A 21167-nucleotide genomic window follows, 5' to 3' on the forward strand; every position below is an offset into this window, starting at 1 on the left:
AAACCTTTTACACATTACATTCACACAGAAACAGGTAAATAAACAATAAAAATGTACTTACCAAGATGTCTTAATTAGTTTAAGCACTATTGTTCAATCACAGTAATATACTGAGCACAGTCATTCTATTTTATAGAGGGGAAATTAGGGTTAACTACCACACTGAGGTGTTTCTTTTGTAGCTTGAATTTGAAAACCAGTCAGAACACGATAAAGAACAGCCACACCCATCCTGCTGTACTCCTTTACCCAACGCCACATACATTGTTCAGCATGTTTGTTTGCTGTAGAGAGGTGAGTAACTAGCACAGAATACATTTGTAGAAGATTGCTTTATGTGGTAAGTTTCAGCATATTTTTGTTTAAACTTTCCACACATTTCATAGTAAACTCTCAGTTGATCAGTGTGGGCTCATTTAAAGGAAATACATTTTTTTTGTCATTTAAATTTCCTCATGCAAAAGGTTTCTGAAACTGCTTAGAAATGCCTGAAATGGCTTAGGACTACTTTCAGGGTAAGGAAACAGATCCGTAATTTTGAAGAGATTTGCAACTTTATGTGATGTGAGTATAACAGTCTTTTTGTTGTAAATAAGTAGCACCATTAAAATAAATTACCTTAAATGAGGGTTTAGCTAGGGTTAAATTGGATTCAGATTTTGATTCATATCTTGTAAGCTGATAATTGAATGCTAACATTAGTGCAAATGATGAAAAGAGATTTGCAACTTTATGTGATGTGAGTATAAACCCTTTCTTTTATTTCAAATAATTGGCAGCATGAATTAGGTTAGCTTGAAATAGTACCAGAGTGACTGAGTGATGTTTTACAGACATTACAAATCTGTTCTGCAATAGAAACAAACTTTTTTTAATGGCCAAATCACCTAAAGTCAAACCAAATATCGAGTTTATTTCAGTGGAGTTCAGTTGATTTGCCCATGAAATATTTAGCCCCAACCCACATCCAGAGTGCAGCGGAAATTTTCCTGGGATTTGCTAATTTCTACCGTCTCTTCATTTGGGGCTACTCCCCTCTCTGCACTCACTTCTCCCAAGGTGCCATTAACATGGTCCCCAGCTGTTAACAGGGCGTTTTTGGACCTTAGGCATCGGTTTACTACAGCACTGACGTTGGATTGGGGGCTTGAAGGGGCGGAACATGCATTTTTGGTGTGGACCAACCATAAGAATTTACAATATCTCCACACAGCCAAGCGCCTTAACTCTAGGCAGACCGTTGGGCTCTGTTATTCACCAGATTCAACTTTACCATCTCCTACTGCCCAGGGTCCAAGAATGTGAAGCCTGGTGCTCTCTCGCCTGTATAGTTCTGCTGCCACACCTTCTGACTCTGAGACCATCCTCCCTACCTCATGTCTTGCAGTTACAGTTGTCTGTAGCATCGAGAGGCACAATGTTGTCTGGTCCACAAGGCACAACGGTAACCGGATGTTTGCCCCAGCTCCAAGCTCACCTGCCATCCTGGCTCCCGTCAAACCCTGGCCTTCCTCCGACAATGCTTTTGGTTCCTGACGTCTCAGCCTTCGTCGCTGCATGCATGGTATGTGCTCAGAATAAGACTCCGTGGCAAGCTCCGGCTGGCCTCCTTCAACCACTCCCTGTTCCTCATTGCCCCTGGTCCCACATCTCCCTGGACTTTGTCACTGGGCTTCCTCCATCTGATGGCAACACCATCATCCTTACAGTGGATAGGTTCTCTAAAGCCGCTCAAGTTACCTTCAGCCATGGAGAAGGACCAGCTCATGGTCAGCACGTCTTTCGAATCCATGGACGCCCTATCGACATAGTGGTCCTCAATTCACATCCCGATTCTGGAAGGCGTTCTGCACCCTCATTGGGTTGTCGGCCAGTCTGTCCTGTGGGTTTCACCCCCAGTCCAATGGCCAGTCAGAGCGTGCCAATCAGGACCTGGAGACGAATCTTCAGTGCCTCGTCTCGACCAACCCCACCGTCTTGTCTCGTCAAGCCTACCAGTGTGTTGTTCCGTACTCCTGTTTTTTCTAGTCCTCCCGGTTCCGACCTTTTCTGCCTGCCCTAACACTGAGCCCGCCTGCCATACCATTCAGCCTGCCCTGACCTCGAGCCTGCCTGCCACTCTGTACCTTTTGGACTCTGACCTGGTTTACGATCTTCTGCCTGTCCTCAACCTGCCTCTTGCCTGCCCCTTGTATTTTAATAAATATCAGAGATGCAAATCAAATCAAATCAAATCCAATTTTATTTGGCACATACACATGGTTAGCAGATGTTAATGCGAGTGTAGCGAAATGCTTGTGCTTCTAGTTCCGACAATGCAGTGATAACCAACAAGTAATCTAACTAACAATTCCAAAACTACTGTTTTATACACAGTGTAAGGGGATAAGGAATATGTACATAAGGATATATGAATGAGTGATGGTACAGAGCAGCATACAGTAGATGGTATCGAGTACAGTATATACATATGAGATGAGTGTGTAGACAAAGTAAACAAAGTGGCATAGTTAAAGTGGCTAGTGATACATGTATTACATAAGGATGCAGTCGATGATGTAGAGTACAGTATATACATATGCAAATGAGATGAATAATGTAGGGTAAGTAACATTATATAAGGTAGCATTGTTTAAAGTGGCTAGTGATATATTTACATCATTTCCCATCAATTCCCATTATTAAAATGGCTGGAGTTGGGTCAGTGTCAATGACAGTGTGTTGGCAGCAGCCACTCAATGTTAGTGGTGGCTGTTTACCAGTCTGATGGCCTTGAGATAGAAGCTGTTTTTCAGTCTCTCGGTCCCAGCTTTGATGCACCTGTACTGACCTCGCCTTCTGGATGATAGCGGGGTGAACAGGCAGTGGTTCGGGTGGTTGATGTCCTTGATGGTCTTTATGGCCTTCCTGTAACATCGGGTGGTGTAGGTGTCCTGGAGGGCAGGTAGTTTGCCCCCCGTGATGCGTTGTGCAGTCCTCACTACCCTCTGGAGAGCCTTACGGTTGAGGGCGGAGCAGTTGCCGTACCAGGCGGTGATACAGCCCGCCAGGATGCTCTCGATTGTGCATCTGTAGAAGTTTGTGAGTGCTTTTGGTGACAAGCCGAATTTCTTCAGCATCCTGAGGTTGAAGAGGCGCTGCTGCGCCTTCTTCACGACGCTGTCAGTGTGAGTGGACCAATTCAGTTTGTCTGTGATGTGTATGCCGAGGAACTTAAAACTAGCTACCCTCTCCACTACTGTTCCATCGATGTGGATAGGGGGGTGTTCCCTCTGCTGTTTCCTGAAGTCCACAATCATCTCCTTAGTTTTGTTGACGTTGAGTGTGAGGTTATTTTCCTGACACCACACTCCGAGGGCCCTCACCTCCTCCCTGTAGGCCGTCTCGTCGTTGTTGGTAATCAAGCCTACCACTGTTGTGTCGTCCGCAAACTTGATGATTGAGTTGGAGGTGTGCGTGGCCACGCAGTCGTGGGTGAACAGGGAGTACAGAAGAGGGCTCAGAACGCACCCTTGTGGGGCCCCCGTGTTGAGGATCAGCGGGGAGGAGATGTTGTTGCCTACCCTCACCACCTGGGGGCGGCCCGTCAGGAAGTCCAGTACCCAGTTGCACAGGGCGGGGTCGAGACCCAGGGTCTCGAGCTTGATGACGAGCTTGGAGGGTACTATGGTGTTGAATGCCGAGCTATAGTCGATGAACATCATTATCACATAGGTATTCCTCTTGTCCAGGTGGGTTAGGGCAGTGTGCAGTGTGGTTGAGATTGCATCGTCTGTGGACCTATTTGGGCGGTAAGCAAATTGGAGTGGGTCTAGGGTGTCAGGTAGGGTGGAGGTGATATGGTCCTTGACTAGTCTCTCAAAGCACTTCATGATGACGGAAGTGAGTGCTACGGGGCGGTAGTCGTTTAGCTCAGTTACCTTAGCTTTCTTGGGAGCAGGAACAATGGTGGCCCTCTTGAAGCATGTGGGAACAGCAGACTGGTATAGGGATTGATTGAATATGTCCGTAAACACACCGGCCAGCTGGTCTGCGCATGCTCTGAGGGTGCGGCTGGGGATGCCGTCTGGGCCTGCAGCCTTGCGAGGGTTGACACGTTTAAATGTCTTACTCACCTCGGCTGCAGTGAAGGAGAGACCGCATGTTTTCGTTGCAGGCCATGTCAGTGGCACTGTATTGTCCTCAGAGCGGGCAAAAAAGTTATTTAGTCTGCCTGGGAGCAAGACATCCTGGTCCGTGACTGGGCTGGGTTTCTTCTTGTAGTCCGTGATTGACTGTAGACCCTGCCACATGCCTCTTGTGTCTGAGCCATTGAATTGAGATTCCACCTCCTGTGTCTGCATCTGGGTCTCATCCTGTGTCGTTTTACAACCATAGAGATCCTATTAGATCTTGCAGATTTATACCATCTGCCTATCTGCACTATCTGCACTGACTCTATCTTGCATTGACACTACCCACACACACTAGACTTTAAATACACACCATATATACACACTCTCGCACACTATATTGTCACTCCCACACAAAACCCACTCACATTCACATACACTACATATGCACACACACACTTAACAGACATGCAAACCGACACAACACAAACACACATTCACACATACATGCACACTCACACACACTTTTACACTCATACTTGGCTGCTGCTGCTCTGCTCTTTATTTTTACATTTATTATTTTACACACAAAGCTTTATTGTAATGAAGTAGGCCTACTTCTGTGACTTGTGTTCTGTTCTTTTCATAAGAAGTATCTCCACCAATTCCACCCAGAGCCTTCATCAGGGTAATATTTTCTGTAGCCTAGAACAACTGCTTTGAAACAATGTCAACCCAACCAAATAAGGTTGAATTCAGATAGAGAACAAGCCTGCCCATCGGGACATGAATTAAACAAACTCAAGGGAAAGTCAATGCAAATTTAGATAATGTCATTTTCTGAATATGTTTGCATGTGACCTTTCTGGAGAGAGCAGAGTGAGATGTGAAACAACACTGCCCCATTGAGAAAACAATATCCCCAAAATTCCACTGGCGCTCTGGAATGGGGAATCATTCAAAAACACTTTCTGCATAAAGCCTTCATCAGGGTTTAAATACCTGTGTTTAAATACGTTTTTTTTCCAGGTCTATTCATTAAATGCTTAGTTGTGGTATCAGAATGAAGAGTTTATTCCAGGTCTATTCATTAAATGCTTAGCTGTGGTATCAGAATGAAGAGTTTATCCCAGGTCTATTCATTAAATGCTTAGCTGTGGTATCAGAATGAAGAGTTTATCCCAGGTCTAACCATGAAATGCTTAGCTGTGGTATCAGAATGAAGAGTTTATCCCAGGTCTATGAAGAGTTTATCCCAGGTCTATTCATGAAATGCTTAGCTGTGGTATCAGAATGAAGAGTTTATCCCAGGTCTAACCATGAAATGCTTAGCTGTGGTATCAGAATGAAGAGTTTATCCCAGGTCTATTCATGAAATGCTTAGCTGTGGTATCAGAATGAAGAGTTTATCCCAGGTCTAACCATGAAATGCTTAGCTGTGGTATCAGAATGAAGAGTTTATCCCAGGTCTATTCATGAAATGCTTAGCTGTGGTATCAGAATGAAGAGTTTATCCCAGGTCTATTAAATGCTTAGCTGTGGTATCATGAAATGCTTAGCTGTGGTATCAGAATGAAGAGTTTATCCCAGGTCTATTCATTAAATCTAGCTGTGGTATCAGAATGAAGAGTTTATCCCAGGTCTATTCATGAAATGCAGAATGAAGAGTTTTAGCTGTGGTATCAGAATGAAGAGTTTATCCCAGGTCTATTCATGAAATGCTTAGCTGTGGTATCAGAATGAAGAGTTTATCCCAGGTCTATTCATGAAATGCTTAGCAGAATGAAGAGTTTATGGTATCATGAATGAAGAGTTTATCCCAGGTCTATTCATGAAATGCTTAGCTGTGGTATCAGAATGAAGAGTTTATCCCAGGTCTAACCATGAAATGCTTAGCTGTGGTATCAGAATGAAGAGTTTATCCCAGGTCTATTCATGAAATGCTTAGCTGTGGTATCAGAATGAAGAGTTTATCCCAGGTCTAACCATGAAATGCTTAGCTGTGGTATCAGAATGAAGAGTTTATCCCAGGTCTATTCATGAAATGCTTAGCTGTGGTATCAGAATGAAGAGTTTATCCCAGGTCTATTCATGAAATGCTTAGCTGTGGTATCAGAATGAAGAGTTTATCCCAGGTCTATTCATGAAATGCTTAGCTGTGGTATCAGAATGAAGAGTTTATCCCAGGTCTATTCATGAAATGCTTAGCTGTGGTATCAGAATGAAGAGTTTATCCCAGGTCTATTCATGAAATGCTTAGCTGTGGTATCAGAATGAAGAGTTTATCCCAGGTCTATTCATGAAATGCTTAGCTGTGGTATCAGAATGAAGAGTTTATCCCAGGTCTAACCATTAAATGCAGGTCTAACCATTAAATGCTAGCTGTAGCTGTGGTATCAGAATGAAGAGTTTATCCCAGGTCTAACCATTAAATGCTTAGCTGTGGTATCAGAATGAAGAGTTTATCCCAGGTCTAACCATGAAATGCTTAGCTGTGGTATCAGAATGAAGAGTTTATCCCAGGTCTATTCATGAAATGCTTAGCTGTGGTATCAGAATGAAGAGTTTATCCCAGGTCTAACCATGAAATGCTTAGCTGTGGTATCAGAATGAAGAGTTTATCCCAGGTCTATTCATGAAATGCTTAGCTGTGGTATCAGAATGAAGAGTTTATCCCAGGTCTAACCATGAAATGCTTAGCTGTGGTATCAGAATGAAGAGTTTATCCCAGGTCTATTCATGAAATGCTTAGCTGTGGTATCAGAATGAAGAGTTTATCCCAGGTCTAACCATGAAATGCTTAGCTGTGGTATCAGAATGAAGAGTTTATCCCAGGTCTATTCATGAAATGCTTAGCTGTGGTATCAGAATGAAGAGTTTATCCCAGGTCTAACCATTAAATGCTTAGCTGTGGTATCAGAATGAAGAGTTTATCCCAGGTCTAACCATTAAATGCTTAGCTGTGGTATCAGAATGAAGAGTTTATCCCAGGTCTAACCATGAAATGCTTAGCTGTGGTATCAGAATGAAGAGTTTATCCCAGGTCTACTCTTTGTAAGTCCACCATGATATATACCCTGATGAAGCCTCTATGCTGAAACACTTTGCTGTTTTGTTAGATATGGTATAAGTTATAAGTTGATATAAGTTAAAGTCACGCCTACTTTGTAAACCATATGTAACCAATAAATCCATCAAGTCCCATCGCTCAGTCTGTTGCTCTTTAAGGAGGTGTGGGTAACATTTGCAAAAGACTTCCCAAATACTGAAAGCATAACCTTAAGTGTAATAACTGTAAATGTGTATGTCTTTCTCATTTCATGTTTTAGCCTAATGTGTTCTCATGGATAACTTTGTCAGAGACAAATTAACTGAATGGAACTTCAGTGAGTATATTGACAGATTCAAAGGTAAGCATATGTATAAAGTGTTTTTATACATTATTTTATAGACAGGGATGGAAAGAACTAGCAAATGAATTTAGAAACATGATTCACTTTGAGATTTTATTGTTTCATCACTGAATTGTATAATTCACTTGTGCTGTGAGTTGTCCTGATTCATTACGACTTCATTTGTATCCTGACATCTAGATGAAGAAATTGACAAAGAGAGTTTCCTGCTCCTAGATGAAAAAGCCTTTGCCAACTTGATTCCAAAACTTGGTCCAAGGTACAAATTTCAAGAGAAACACAAGGTATGTAACAATCTATTTTATTTGATTCTTATTGATCCATTTCTGTCTTTCACATATTGAACATATCACAAAGCCCTATACTTTAGGCATAGTTTAGGGATAGATCAACCAAATATATATTGTTTTAGCTTTTTGTAAAATATGTCACAAAATGACTGAAATCGTAATACTTTGTCATGTCTTATTTACTCACCTGCTCAACAAGAGAGATCAGGGCATTGTGATGACTTTGTTGTCCTTAAGCCATTTTGCCACAACTTTGCAAGTATGCTTGGGATCATTGTTCATTTGGAAGACCCATTTGTGACCAAGCTTTAACTTTGTGACTGATGTTGCTTCAATATATCCACATAATTTTAATTCCTCATGATGTAATCTATTTTGTGAAGTGCACCAGTCGCTCCTGCAGCAAAGCACCCCCACAACATGCCAACCCTGTGCTTCACAGTTGGGATGGTGTTCTTCGGCTTGCAAGCCTCCCCCTTTTTCCTCCAAACATAACAATGGTCATTATGGCCAAACAGTTCTACAGTCTATATCAGACCGTATACAACGTGTAAGACAAACATTTGTTTTTACTGCTCTAATTACATTGGTAACCAGTTTATAACAGCAATAAGGCACATTGTTTTTTTTGGTATATGGCCAATATACCACTGCTTCGGGCTGTATTCAGGCGTTTGCGTTTTATCGTGCGTAAGAACAGCCATTATTTTGGCTACATACCACACCTTCTCGGGCCTTATTGCTTATTAATAAATAGTTCCAAGGGGTTTAAATGCACTTTATACTACTTTATTTATTGATGACAGGCGATACAAAAGGAGTTAGAAAATGATGGGACAGCAACTGACAGCCAAGTTCAAACATCCTCCACAATGGCATGGGCTTCCTTGGACCAGGTATGCATTGGGTTGTGAACCAAGTCTCTCAGCATACCGTGCTTACAGACCTTTGATTTGTAAAGTATAATGCAGTATAAAAGCATAAAGAATGCTTACCCTTAAAAAAATGTATGTACTCTTAGTGTAAATTAAGGATGATAGCTATATGATGGTTTTACTTAAAACAATATGTATTTACTTTCCTTTATCTTGCAACGTTCCATTGTGTAAGGCGGCAGCTCCCTGCATTAGTCCACAAGGTACATATTATTTTGTTTTGTATATAAAAAAGGCATTATGTACCCTGCTCATTTAATCATTTATGCCAGCATCATTCTTAAAGAATAAACAAGGTTTTGGAGCTTAATTGTATAAAAATAAATATTACAGTAACAATTTATTTGTTGTTTTTTCTCAGGCAAAAGGAAAAATCCTCACACCTTCCTTTCAACCAGTACACCACCAAAGCAACAGTGTTTTCCCAAACCTTCACAACCAACCTCTAAATTCGGTAAGTACTTCTAAAGTTACTCCTTTATTACAAAACCGGATAGATTGTTTTGCTATAGTTAATCGCCCAAAATATCTAGACATTCATACTAATTCATGTTCATTGTATGTAATAACACAGAGAGACAAGCCATGAAGACAGCAGAGACGTGTGTGACACAAGTCCTTGACAAACTCAAAACTCTTCCCAAGAAGGAATTCATTGACTACCTCAAGTAAGCACTCACAAAAATGTAAAATATGTGTAATTTGAATAAATGAATACGCTGCCCTCACGTCATGATAACCGTATCCATCCCATATAAAATAATGTTTACCGACTGACTCTTGAAAGCACAAGTTGTCTGATTTACTAACTTAATGTGGACATTGTATTACTTAAATATGAACCATAAAATTAAAAAATCATACAGCTAACCTTTGGCACAATCACAGCCAGGTCACTAGTCGCAACTAAAAAACAAAACTCAAAGTGTTTCACATTGTATGTACAATATCTTGAACGAATGACATTTGATTATGCTTTGTACTTTTTTACAGGGGTAAAATGACAAAGTTAAGGACAGGTGTTAAAAACAAAGTCTTCGTTGGAGTATTTGGGAAGACAGGAGCTGGAAAGAGCTCTTTGATAAATGCCATCTTGGGTGAGCCAAATTGTCTGCCCAATGGTGCAAACATCAGCGCGTGCACCTCAGTCATGATTCAGGTGGAGGCCAACATGACTAACGACAGTTACGAGGCAGAAATTGAATTCATTTCAAAAAAGGTAGCTTTATCTTATGTAATGTAATCAATGTCTCTAAAACTATGACCGTTGATGTTATTCTTAATTGATTCCAAAACCTTTACTTTCAATTGACCCTTCATTAACCCCCCCCCCCCCCCCCCTTGTGCATTGTTCAATTATTTAAACTATTACTTTTTTAATGAAAATGCTCAGTTTTTGCCATTGCAATAATTGGCTCTGTGTTTAAGAGCTTGCTGGAGGCTGGTCAGATTCAAGCTTAGTTAGGAGCAGTTGCTATCCACTGGAGCACTCCAATTGGTTGCTTAACAATTTGGGGAGGGGCTTAGCGAAATATCAATTGAAATAGGGAAGTTTAAGCTGTTTATGTGATATCAGTGGCACTAAGAGCACAAACGAGTACTATCTATGGGGGGGGGGGGGGGGGGTTACGTTTCTCTTTAGTAGGCTAACAGGTCATTCTTACCAAATTGCTGTGTGAAAGAGTAATACATAAATTACTAATCAATGGTTAGTAAAAATGGAATATTCTAAATGCAATTCACATATGATTATTTTTGTTTTAGGAATGGGAAAAGGATTTAAAATCTCACCTGGATATCATGTCAGATGAAAATGACAACAAAAATGAAGAATTAGTCAAGGTGGCAACTGCAAAAATTCAGGCCTTTTACAGAAAAGATGGAGTTGGGAAAAGCTTAAATGACCTGATGAAAGGGGAGCATTTCCGAGAAATTCCAGAATTTCTATCACCAACAAACACTGTTAAGAGGATTTCATGTGGCACGGTAAAAATCTTCTTTTTTTTTTACATATAATTAGAAAATTTGTGCAGATTAATTGGTTAATCAACAACTTTTTTAATTAATTAATTCAATCAGAGTCACATGTTGCCTTTAATTTTGTCAATAATGAAAAGCTTGTTAGTTTACTTTCAATAAAAATTAATGCAAAACATTATTTACATTTAACAAATATATGGGGAAGTAAAAATATTATTCATAGAATGTGACTCTTGAAAAAATCTGTGAACAAAACTACATTCCAAGTATATAATTTCCCCCCAAATTAATTGATTAGTTTGTACATAAACTAAAATCCTGGTTGATGTTTTTCCCCACACATTGAGAATGTTTTTAGTGACACAGGCAATAGCTGAATATACACTTAAAGGTAAACTCAGCGATAGGACGTAGATGCAGAAATTAAAAGCTTAGTGGGTCAATTTCCTAAACAACTAAAAGCATTGAAACGTGAGGCTCAACTTCTCTGCTGTTTAGGTGCACTGGCTAACATGCTGTGAACAGGGTGAAGCGAACTCATGCACATGTGCAGATACTGTGTGTGACTGTGAGAACGAAGTCTTGCATCTTGTTAATTTCAATATCAGCAGTGCTGCTCATTAAAACGTCATTTTGCTGAGTCTACCTTTAAACATGTCTGGGTCGATCAACAAAATAAGCAATGTACAAGTGTATTTTGAGAGAGCTATGCTTTTGACACTGACAGGCATCAGAGCTTTCTGGAAAGATTGCCTGTTACACAAGGAGTGATAATAAGATGGCAGCAAAACACTACTGGCCACTTGTGAAGTGTGTGACAATTAAGGTGCCCAACACCAAAGAGCTTCTGGAACACATTGTGCTGTTGGATCTTCCTGGAACTGGGGACTGCAACAAGACCAGAGATGATATGTGGAAATCGGTATTAATTTATTTCCCTCTTATGGCCATTTATAATGACTAGCACTTCTTTTTATGTCCCTGAGCAATGTGATTGGTAACATTTTACCAGGACCTGACAAATTTTCATACCTTAATTCTTAAAACTGAGATCTGTGAAAGGTGAAACGGCACCACTGTTCGCCCACTGGTTGTTTTTGTTTAGTTGACTAAATGGAGGTGAAGAACTTATTTTTCTCTTTTGTGCCCCTGGTGGACGGTTTTGACGGAGTCCCCCGACATCCTGGGGATCTACTAAACCATCAAATTTCACTTTGAATCTGGAGCGATCTCTCAGGGAAAAAACAGTTTGCTGTTTGCATTAACTTATTTGTGGGTGTAATATCCCAAATTGACATGGCAGTTTCACCATTAAGGATTCCAGCGTTAATGGTATAACTGCCACTTCTGTGTGCGATATTAAAACAGCAAAGAATATGCTGCAAAAAACAAACAACCTTTTTTCCCTCAGACATAATTTCAAGCAAGATGGAACAGCAGAATATGTACTGCAAAAATGTTTTACTTCGTTGGACGACGCTGCTCACCTCCGCTTCATCAACAAAACAAAAACAATAACAATGGCGCATGACTTTCTCAAGTAATGTCAAGCCAAGGTTATGGCCAACTGTAGGACATGACTTTCTCAAGTAATGTCAAGCCAAGGTTATGGCCAACTGTAGGACATGACTTTCTCAAGTAATGTCAAGCCAAGGTTATGGCCAACTGTAGGACATGACTTTCTCAAGTAATGTCAAGCCAAGGTTATGGCCAACTGTAGGACATGACTTTCTCAAGTAATGTCAAGCCAAGGTTATGGCCAACTGTAGGACATGACTTTCTCAAGTAATGTCAAGCCAAGGTTATGGCCAACTGTAGGACATGACTTTCTCAAGTAATGTCAAGCCAAGGTTATGGCCAACTGTAGGACATGACTTTCTCAAGTAATGTCAAGCCAAGGTTATGACCAACTGTAGGACATGACTTTCTCAAGTAATGTCAAGCCAAGGTTATGGCCAACTGTAGGACATGACTTTCTCAAGTAATGTCAAGCCAAGGTTATGGCCAACTGTAGGACATGACTTTCTCAAGTAATGTCAAGCCAAGGTTATGACCAACTGTAGGACATGACTTTCTCAAGTAATGTCAAGCCAAGGTTATGGCCAACTGTAGGACATGACTTTCTCAAGTAATGTCAAGCCAAGGTTATGGCCAACTGTAGGACATGACTTTCTCAAGTAATGTCAAGCCAAGGTTATGGCCAACTGTAGGACATGACTTTCTCAAGTAATGTCAAGCCAAGGTTATGGCCAACTGTAGGACATGACTTTCTCAAGTAATGTCAAGCCAAGGTTATGGCCAACTGTAGGACATGACTTTCTCAAGTAATGTCAAGCCAAGGTTATGGCCAACTGTAGGACATGACTTTCTCAAGTAATGTCAAGCCAAGGTTATGGCCAACTGTAGGACATGACTTTCTCAAGTAATGTCAAGCCAAGGTTATGGCCAACTGTAGGACATGACTTTCTCAAGTAATGTCAAGCCAAGGTTATGGCCAACTGTAGGACAGATTGTCTACTTTGATATAATAAGGTGTAAAAACCTTTCATTTTATTTTGAGGTGTCGGAAAAGTACATCAACATGCACTTTTGTATTAATTCTCTATTTTTAAAGCATTTAAGTCAGTGCTCGTCTGTATGGATCGTGAATGACATCCAACGGGCCGCCTCTGAAAGAGAGCCATGGATGATTTTGGAAAGCAGCTTCAGTTATCTGATACAAGGCGGAGAATGTGAGAATATCACCTTCATCTGCACCAAGACAGATGACATCAACCCTAAGAACTACCTGGGGTGAGCTGGGGCTTGTATATTTTCCTGCCTGATTTTTAAACCAGTGATCCTTTGTAATCTATAGGGGCCGATTCTGACTTAGGAATTGTACACCTTTCCTACTCACTTGTCATTAGTTGGAATTCAGACTTACCTTATGCAGGTGTGTAGCGGGCTTTGCAGGCGTGGTTCCCTTGACCTCACTGAATACATTTAATTCCACCTCTGAAAATCCTCCCACTTGCCAAGCGATTTTATCGTTGAGTTTTTATTCAATATGGCTTTCAGTATGTTTATCTTAATTAAGAAATTCCTTTAAATACAGTGTAATCTACCTTTAATTGGAGTTTTGTTGACAGACTCAATCAAAAACATCGAGAGAACAGGTTCAGAATATAGGGATCAATGAAAGAACACCCTTTACACTTATTTGTTTCATTTTCAGCATCAACAGGTAGAGTTAAACATACTCTGATCTTGTAGATTACTTAAACACATTTTAGGGTTAGGAAAGTATATATAGAAATCAGTTTGAAGACACATTACGCAATAAATATATTGATAAATAAATACAGTGGTTTAATTCTTCCTGAAAGTTGTCATATTCAATTGCTCAATGATGATGATGCTGCACTACAAGTCACAGCAAACACTGCCAAAGTTCAGAGTTCAAACGGTTCATTGCTGTAATGTACAGAAAATGCCATCAAGGTTGTCAAAAGGTTATAAGATAAACGATTAACGTGACGGTTACTACTAAAGGACAATAGGACAAGCGAGTACAAATGAGTCAACATTTGAATCCTCTACTTTGTGAAATAGCAGTCTGCACTCAGATCGGTGAATTCAAAGTGAATTGTGCTGCTTTCCTTTCCTGCTGCTTTCCTTTCCTGCTGCTTTCCTTTCCTGCTGCTTTCCTTTCCTGCTGCTTTCCTTTCCTGCTGCTTTCCTTTCCTGCTGCTTTCCTTTCCTGCTGCTTTCCTTTCCTGCTGCTTTCCTTTCCTGCTGCTTTCCTTTCCTGCTGCTTTCCTTTCCTGCTGCTTTCCTTTCCTGCTGCTTTCCTTTCCTGCTGCTTTCCTTTCCTGCTGCTTTCCTTTCCTGCTGCTTTCCTTTCCTGCTGCTTTCCTTTCCTGCTGCTTTCCTTTCCTGCTGCTTTCCTTTCCTGCTGCTTTCCTGTGTTCCGTTTACAGCGCACATCGGAGGGAAAGTGTACAGACACGAGCCACAGTCCTAGCTACTGTAGGCTATTAAATATAGCAGGTTTTGGTTATTAACTCTTCAGAATGAATTAACCAAAAAACAAAACTTGCAACAAAACACCATGCAAAGGAGAAACATGTACGCCTATTACAGCAACATTTAAGCAGTAGCCTAGTCTGGCTACTCAACCACAATGCATTTTGAGTGCTTCTTATTTTGTTTTAATACGTTAAAATGCTATATAGATATATTACTCTTTTTCGACTGTGTGCGTGTCTCCATCACTTTCATTAAAATGCTATATACAGCATCCCGTGGACATTATAAAGGGCCATATTTTTTCAAATCGTATTTGTATGCACAGACATGGCAAAGCAATCGCTTAATTTGACTCTAAATGCATAACTTTGATAGCTGTATGATAAAGAATGTAGCCTACGCACCTCCTTAAACCTAACATAAGTAAAGAAGTACATTTGTGTGGAAGTCAAACATTTGTTTTACTTTGGAGGCAGATCCATTGCATATGCTCAGAATGACAAAAGAATGTAGCCCTTTACATAGCCCTTCTCCCCTTGTCTATAGGAGGGACGCAAGCTATTTTAAAAGGCCCAATTGTTGATTTAGATGTTCACAAATTTCACAGGTTTTGACTATCACAAATGTTATGATATATTTGGTAAAGTAATAAAGAAAGTTAAATATTTTGGGGGAGATTATAACAGATTATACCAATATATGGACATATTATAACGTATGAAAAAGCTTATTCATAAAAATGCTTATTTTTGCATATCATCATATTTGTATGTTATATTATAATTGTACTGTTTACTAGATCATATAGGTTGAAAAGTCTTTTATTCTCAGACATAAATAAATAGTTCCAGGTGAAAGTTAAAGTTCATAGCTTTCTATTACATTAATAAAATCTTTCCTTCTTGTTAGATAGATGACTAAAGCCATAGCGAATCAGTGCAAACCGGCTGTCAGCTCAACTTTTAAGATGAATGCACTAGCTGTGGGTTGTCTGGATGGGAGTGTCAACTGAATGACAAAATTATAATGTAAATGTAGTGATATGTATATTTATGTATTTAATCTGTTTGGTTGTTCCCTGTTTGGACTCCAGGAAGATTAGCTGCAACTAATTGGGGATCCTAATAAAATACTATTAAACGTTTTATTTGCATTACATTTGTGCACAAACTGAAATTATTAGTGGCTGAACTTTCCTTCACCTCAGAATTAATTTAGATTACACAGCTATCTTCATTTATTATTTGCAAATACTTCAAATTGTGCATGCCACAAGCAGGTCTGCAATGTACACAATGTATAGAGGAACAATCGAGCAACACAGCTATAATGGATGTGCCCATAGAGAAATGTACATTTCTAACATAAGTATTACAATTATAGATCACCAGGTTTAAAGAACACTGAACTGCACCTCGACCTGGAAAAGGTAATCAACACCTACACCAGCTAAAACTGCTGCTAAGATCCTTCAAAACTGTCTAAATGATAATGTTCTATATTTTGCTTTTCAATCAGAAAGGAGCAGCTGAGCGGAAACGAGGCTGCATCCAGCACAGAAATGAACAAGCTAAGATAATGTTGGGAGAGAGGTTCAACGACGAAGTTGTGAAAAAGGTTAGTTTTTATGTACACATCACAAAGCTAGAGTCACATGACTTGGACTCGAGTCTGAAACATTAACTTGAGACTTGACTTGGAATAATCAAGAATAATCATTGTCTGATTACAGGAGCCTCACGACTCAGGACTCGACTTTGACTTGAGACTGATGACTTGAAATTATCTGGCCAGGTTCTGTAACGTTTTGTCACTCATTTTGTGGCACAGAGTCTATGTGGATTACTCTCCATGCATCCAGAGACAGTAGGCGTCATCCTTGCAAAAATAACTGTAACAGATTGGCTAGTGAAACGCACACTCTGTACTCTGATTGGACTAGAAAACTGTCAATCAACACAGGTCGGGTGAGCTAGCAAACAGATTGCTGATTTTCTGTACAGCTATAGGATCAGGTGCATGGTTTTCTTTGTAGGCCTACCTGTTTGAGCTCCTGTTAGACACATGCATTTTTTCTCAAGGGGAGGCTGTACAGTCGTGCTCTTTACCTGTGTCTGTTCAGATAGGACAGGTTAAGCCTGATGCAGAGGCTATTTATTTTGGGCTATTACCCATGGACATTTGGTAAATCTATTTTGTATGATATTGCTCTTTCACCATTGGATCACCAAGACCTGTAAACAAATCTACACTCTGAGCACGTCAACCTGCCTTGCCTTCTGCTGATTTCATGCCCTTTAAGACTGCTAATAAAAATGTGTTGTGGACAAAATAATGAAAAGGGTTGTCTGGCAGTCTGACAATCGTTTTTTACTTTACTCGAGACTTGGCAACGTTTGACTTGACTTACTCATAGAATGTCCGACTTGGACTTGACCAAAATCTTGACCCGTTCTACTTGGGACTCGACTTGAGACTCAGAGCTTGTGACTTGAGACTTGCTTGTGACTTGAATAACTGTGACTTGGACTCATGCTCACCAAAACACCCTCAACTGTGTAAACTCTAAGAGAAACATTTGAGTACATTTGTATTGACTAGACACCAAACTACCTCATGGTGTTGTTTACAGCAGCTCCCAATAATATTACTTGGTAAATTGTGCTGCACTAAAGCATTAATACCATCTGGATTGTGCTATTATTGATTTCTTCATAAGTCTTCATAAAGCATTCATATAGGCTTCATAATCACTGCATAAATGGGTCACAAATCATCTATAATGTATTTTATGCTCTATAAAAAATGAATAATTGTGAACAGATAAATTGGTTATGTCACACAGTTACGCCACATTATGAATCTTTATAGAGCGTGATATACGGTTGTAGATGATGTGTAGAATCTACATAGTGCTTTATGAAGCGGACCAATTTCTCTTCACGAAAAAACGTCATGTTACATTTAAAATAACACTAAAAACATCCCCCATAAGGAGATACATCCAAATCTGATATGATTATACACAAACCAACACAGATTCGTAATACTAATTACATACAATGTTATATATATATAAAATACATTACAATACTTATACAGTTTGTCACATTCTTCACTCCTCTTCAGTTGCCTTAAATATTTGAGAAGGAATCTGTATTAAGCTATAATCATGTTATTTGTCCATGATTTGTCTGCCCTTGGACTCATTATACAAAAGATACATTTCAATTATAAACTTTAGATCCGATAGGAAAATAGTCATTCTATCCACTTTGCAAAAACTTTTGGCACTCATCTTTTTACATTTACACCAAGTCTTAAACTTTTTAAATCTTGCTGTTGTTAATAATTAACACTATCAATTAAAATGCAGTTTGTAAAATTGACATTCAAGTAAGACATAAGCTGGGCTACTTGATCCCAAAAGTTTCCCAAGCTTTTACATGAAATAAACATATGCTCTGTATGTTCTGATAGTAAACTAAAACCGGTGCAAGACTCCACTTATAAACCGTTGACATATTCGGTAGGTAATTATGACCCTTTTCTTTCTGAAGAGAGTTTCAATGTTTGTTGTCGCCACACTCCACCGAAGTTGATATTTGTTTGATCAGATAACACCCCCTTCCAGTTATTCTGCATAAATATATATATTATTATTATCAATAGATTGTTCTACAACTATTTCCTGTTTGCACAATATCTAATGAATTGTTGGTGCCACATCCTATTGTAGTATTGCTATCATTGTGCAATAAAATACAACTTTATGGAATGGCATTTCGAATTGTAAATAATTCAGAAATCCAGTTTCTTGTATTTTGAAGCGTTGGTTTGTTGTTACCAACCAACTATTTTAAGTAAATAATACTTAAATTTAACCCAATGCTTATAGAATAATGTTTTTCTTCCATTCACATACAGTATAATGTACTCAGATCCCCAAATTATATGATTTCTAATATCATGGCTCCTTCACCACCTCCTGCTATATAACAACTCAATATGGCATCTTGATAGAAAGGTATAATTATTGTTAGATCTGGACAGTGTTGATTGCATTGAAATGGATGCTTAATTTAATTAAGCAAGTCTTTACCCAATCTAATAATAAATTGTTTTGGTAATAACTTCCAATATCTAGATGAGTGATTTAAATATTTACATTCGATATCTAAAATGTTTAGACCACCAGTAACATAATCACCAATCGAAACATGTATTTATCAATTGCAAATTGCCCATTGAATTCAATTTTTATTTTATTTTATATAATACAGAAAAAACTATTTGGCCCATAAATAAGTTATAAAATAACCTGTGGCCTTTGGTCAACATATTATGAACAGTACTAATTAATATATTACACAATTGGCACAGTTCAGAGTGTTAATCTTCAGAGCTTTGTGGTCCCTTATTACTCGCTGCATTAGTGTCAGAAATAAGATAGTGTGCCTTACCATTATTGTGGTGTAATCAGAAGTGCAGATGGAAGCGCTAAGGGGGTTGAAAAACTGTAGTGATAGTGTGGCATTAACAACATTGTGTACAGATCTGCTATCTTAATTTGATCACTGTTGTGAGAGAATTATCCTGGAAATGTCGATTTCCTTGTGTATTCAAGGTTTAAAAAGGCTTCCAAAGTTTGTCATTTCCACTTTAAAATATGAGACAAGATTTTCCCAAACAAAACATCTATCAAACCCTATAAAAATGTATATGAATTATAATCCACATTATAGTTCACATTTACTGTTGCTGTATGATTTTTTTGCCATTTGAGAGAAACTGGTCAAATTAACATAGCAGATCTGTGTATATGCTTCAAAGTCAAGCTTACTTTAAATGTTTTTTTACTGCATTATCCTGACTTTGTAAGTCACCCTGCACTTCAACCTTCTTCAACTTCTTAGGGATAGCCCCCTTTTTTGAATTTTCACCTAAATGACATACCCAAATCTAACTGCCTGTAGCTCAGGCCCTGAAGCAAGGATATGCATATTCTTGGTACCATTTGAAAGGAAACACTTTGAAGTTTGGAAATGGGAATTGAATGTAGGATAATACACTGCCCAAAAAAATAAAGGGAACACTAAAATAACACATCCTAGATATGAATGAATGAAATATTCTTATTAAATACCTTTTTCTTTACATAGTTGAATTCTTTACATACTTGAATGTGTTGACAACAAAATCACACAAAATTATAAATGGAAATCAAATTTATCAACCCATGGAGGTCTGGATTTGAAGTTACACTCAAAATTAAAGTGGAAAACCACACTACAGGCTGATCCAACTTTGATGTAATGTCCTTAAAACAAGTCAAAATGAGGCTCAGTAGTGTGTGTGGCCTCCACGTGCCTGTATGACCTCCCTACAACGCCGGGGCATGCTCCTGATGAGGTGGCGGATGGTCTCCTGAGGGATCTACCCCCAGACCTGGACTAAAGCGAGACATGATGTCCCAGATGTGCTCAATTGGATTCAGGACTGGGGAACGGGCGGGCCAGTCCATAGCATCAATGCCTTCCTCCTGCAGGAACTGCTGACACACTCCAGCCACATGAGGTCTAGCATTGTCTTGCATTAGGAGAAACCCAGGGCCAACCGCACCAGCATATGGTCTCACAAGGGGATCTGAGGATCTGGTCTGAGGATCTCATCTCGGTACCTAATGGCAGTCAGGCTACCTCTGGCGAGCACATGGAGGGCTGTGCGGCCCCCCAAAGAAATGCCACCCCACACCATGACTGACCCACCGCCAAACCGGTCGTGCTGGAGGATGTTGCAGGCAGCAGAACGTTCTCCACGGTGTCTCCAGACACTGTCACGTCTGTCTCATGTGCTCAGTGTGAACCTGCTTTCATCTGTGAAGAGCACAGGGTGCCAGTGGCGAATTTGCCAATCTTGGTGTTCTCTGGCAAATGCCAAACGTCCTGTACGGTGTTTGGCTGTAAGCACAACCCCCACCTGTGGACGTCGGGCCCTCATACCACCCTCATGGAATCTGTTTCTGACCGTTTGAGCAGACACAAGCACATTTGTGGCCTGCTGGAGGTCATTTTGCAGTGCTCTGGCAGTGCTCCTCCTGCTCCTCCTTGCACAAAGGTGGAGGTAGCGGTCCTGCTGCTGGGTTGTTGCCCTCCTACGGCCTCCTCCATGTCTCCTGATGTACTGGCCTGTCTCCTGGTAGTGCCTCCATACTCTGGACACTACGCTGACAGACACAGCAAACCTTCTTGCCACAGCTCGCATTGATGTGCCATCCTGGATGAGCTGCACTACCTGAGCCACTTGTGTGGGTTGTAGACTCCGTCTCATGCTACCACTAGAGTGAAAGCACGGCCAGCATTCAAAAGTGACCAAAACATCAGCCAGGAAGCATATGAACTGAGACGTGGTCTGTGGTCACCGCCT

The 21167-nt window shown here is 39.9% G+C and overlaps 1 protein-coding gene across 6 annotated transcripts; it reads left to right on the forward strand.

Annotated features, from left to right (window-relative positions):
• Window positions 1-254: 254 nt before the first annotated feature.
• LOC124000650 (nuclear GTPase SLIP-GC-like) lies at window positions 255-16848 on the forward strand. Of its 6 annotated transcripts, none has more exons than XM_046307192.1 (16): window positions 4333-5297; window positions 5372-5527; window positions 5936-6455; window positions 6532-7522; window positions 7706-7809; window positions 8622-8711; window positions 8926-8953; window positions 9112-9204; window positions 9325-9418; window positions 9744-9969; window positions 10515-10736; window positions 11458-11652; window positions 13345-13523; window positions 16125-16170; window positions 16260-16358; window positions 16474-16847. In XM_046307192.1, exons 4-16 carry the CDS (start codon window positions 7456-7458, stop codon window positions 16519-16521), a joined length of 1491 nt encoding a protein of 496 aa, XP_046163148.1. In that variant the 5' UTR covers window positions 4333-5297; window positions 5372-5527; window positions 5936-6455; window positions 6532-7455; the 3' UTR covers window positions 16522-16847. The 6 variants fall into 6 exon arrangements, with proteins under 6 accessions (XP_046163152.1, XP_046163151.1, XP_046163153.1 ...); XM_046307194.1 differs by having other exon boundaries at window positions 6584-7522; XM_046307191.1 differs by having other exon boundaries at window positions 6636-7522.
• Window positions 16849-21167: the final 4319 nt, after the last annotated feature.

Source organism: Oncorhynchus gorbuscha, linkage group LG16 (genome assembly GCF_021184085.1).
Source record: "Oncorhynchus gorbuscha isolate QuinsamMale2020 ecotype Even-year linkage group LG16, OgorEven_v1.0, whole genome shotgun sequence".
In the NCBI taxonomy this organism is placed as follows: domain Eukaryota; kingdom Metazoa; phylum Chordata; class Actinopteri; order Salmoniformes; family Salmonidae; genus Oncorhynchus; species Oncorhynchus gorbuscha.

Coding starts and splice junctions, on each gene's coding strand:
- LOC124000650 (XM_046307196.1), top strand. CDS start 7,456: ATGGATAACTTTGTCAGAGACAAATTAACTGAATGGAACTTCAGTGAG. Junction 9,419..9,743: donor GAATTCATTGACTACCTCAA/GTAAGCACTCAC, acceptor ACTTTTTTACAG/GGGTAAAATGACAAAGTTAA. Junction 13,524..16,124: donor AACCCTAAGAACTACCTGGG/GTGAGCTGGGGC, acceptor TTACAATTATAG/ATCACCAGGTTTAAAGAACA.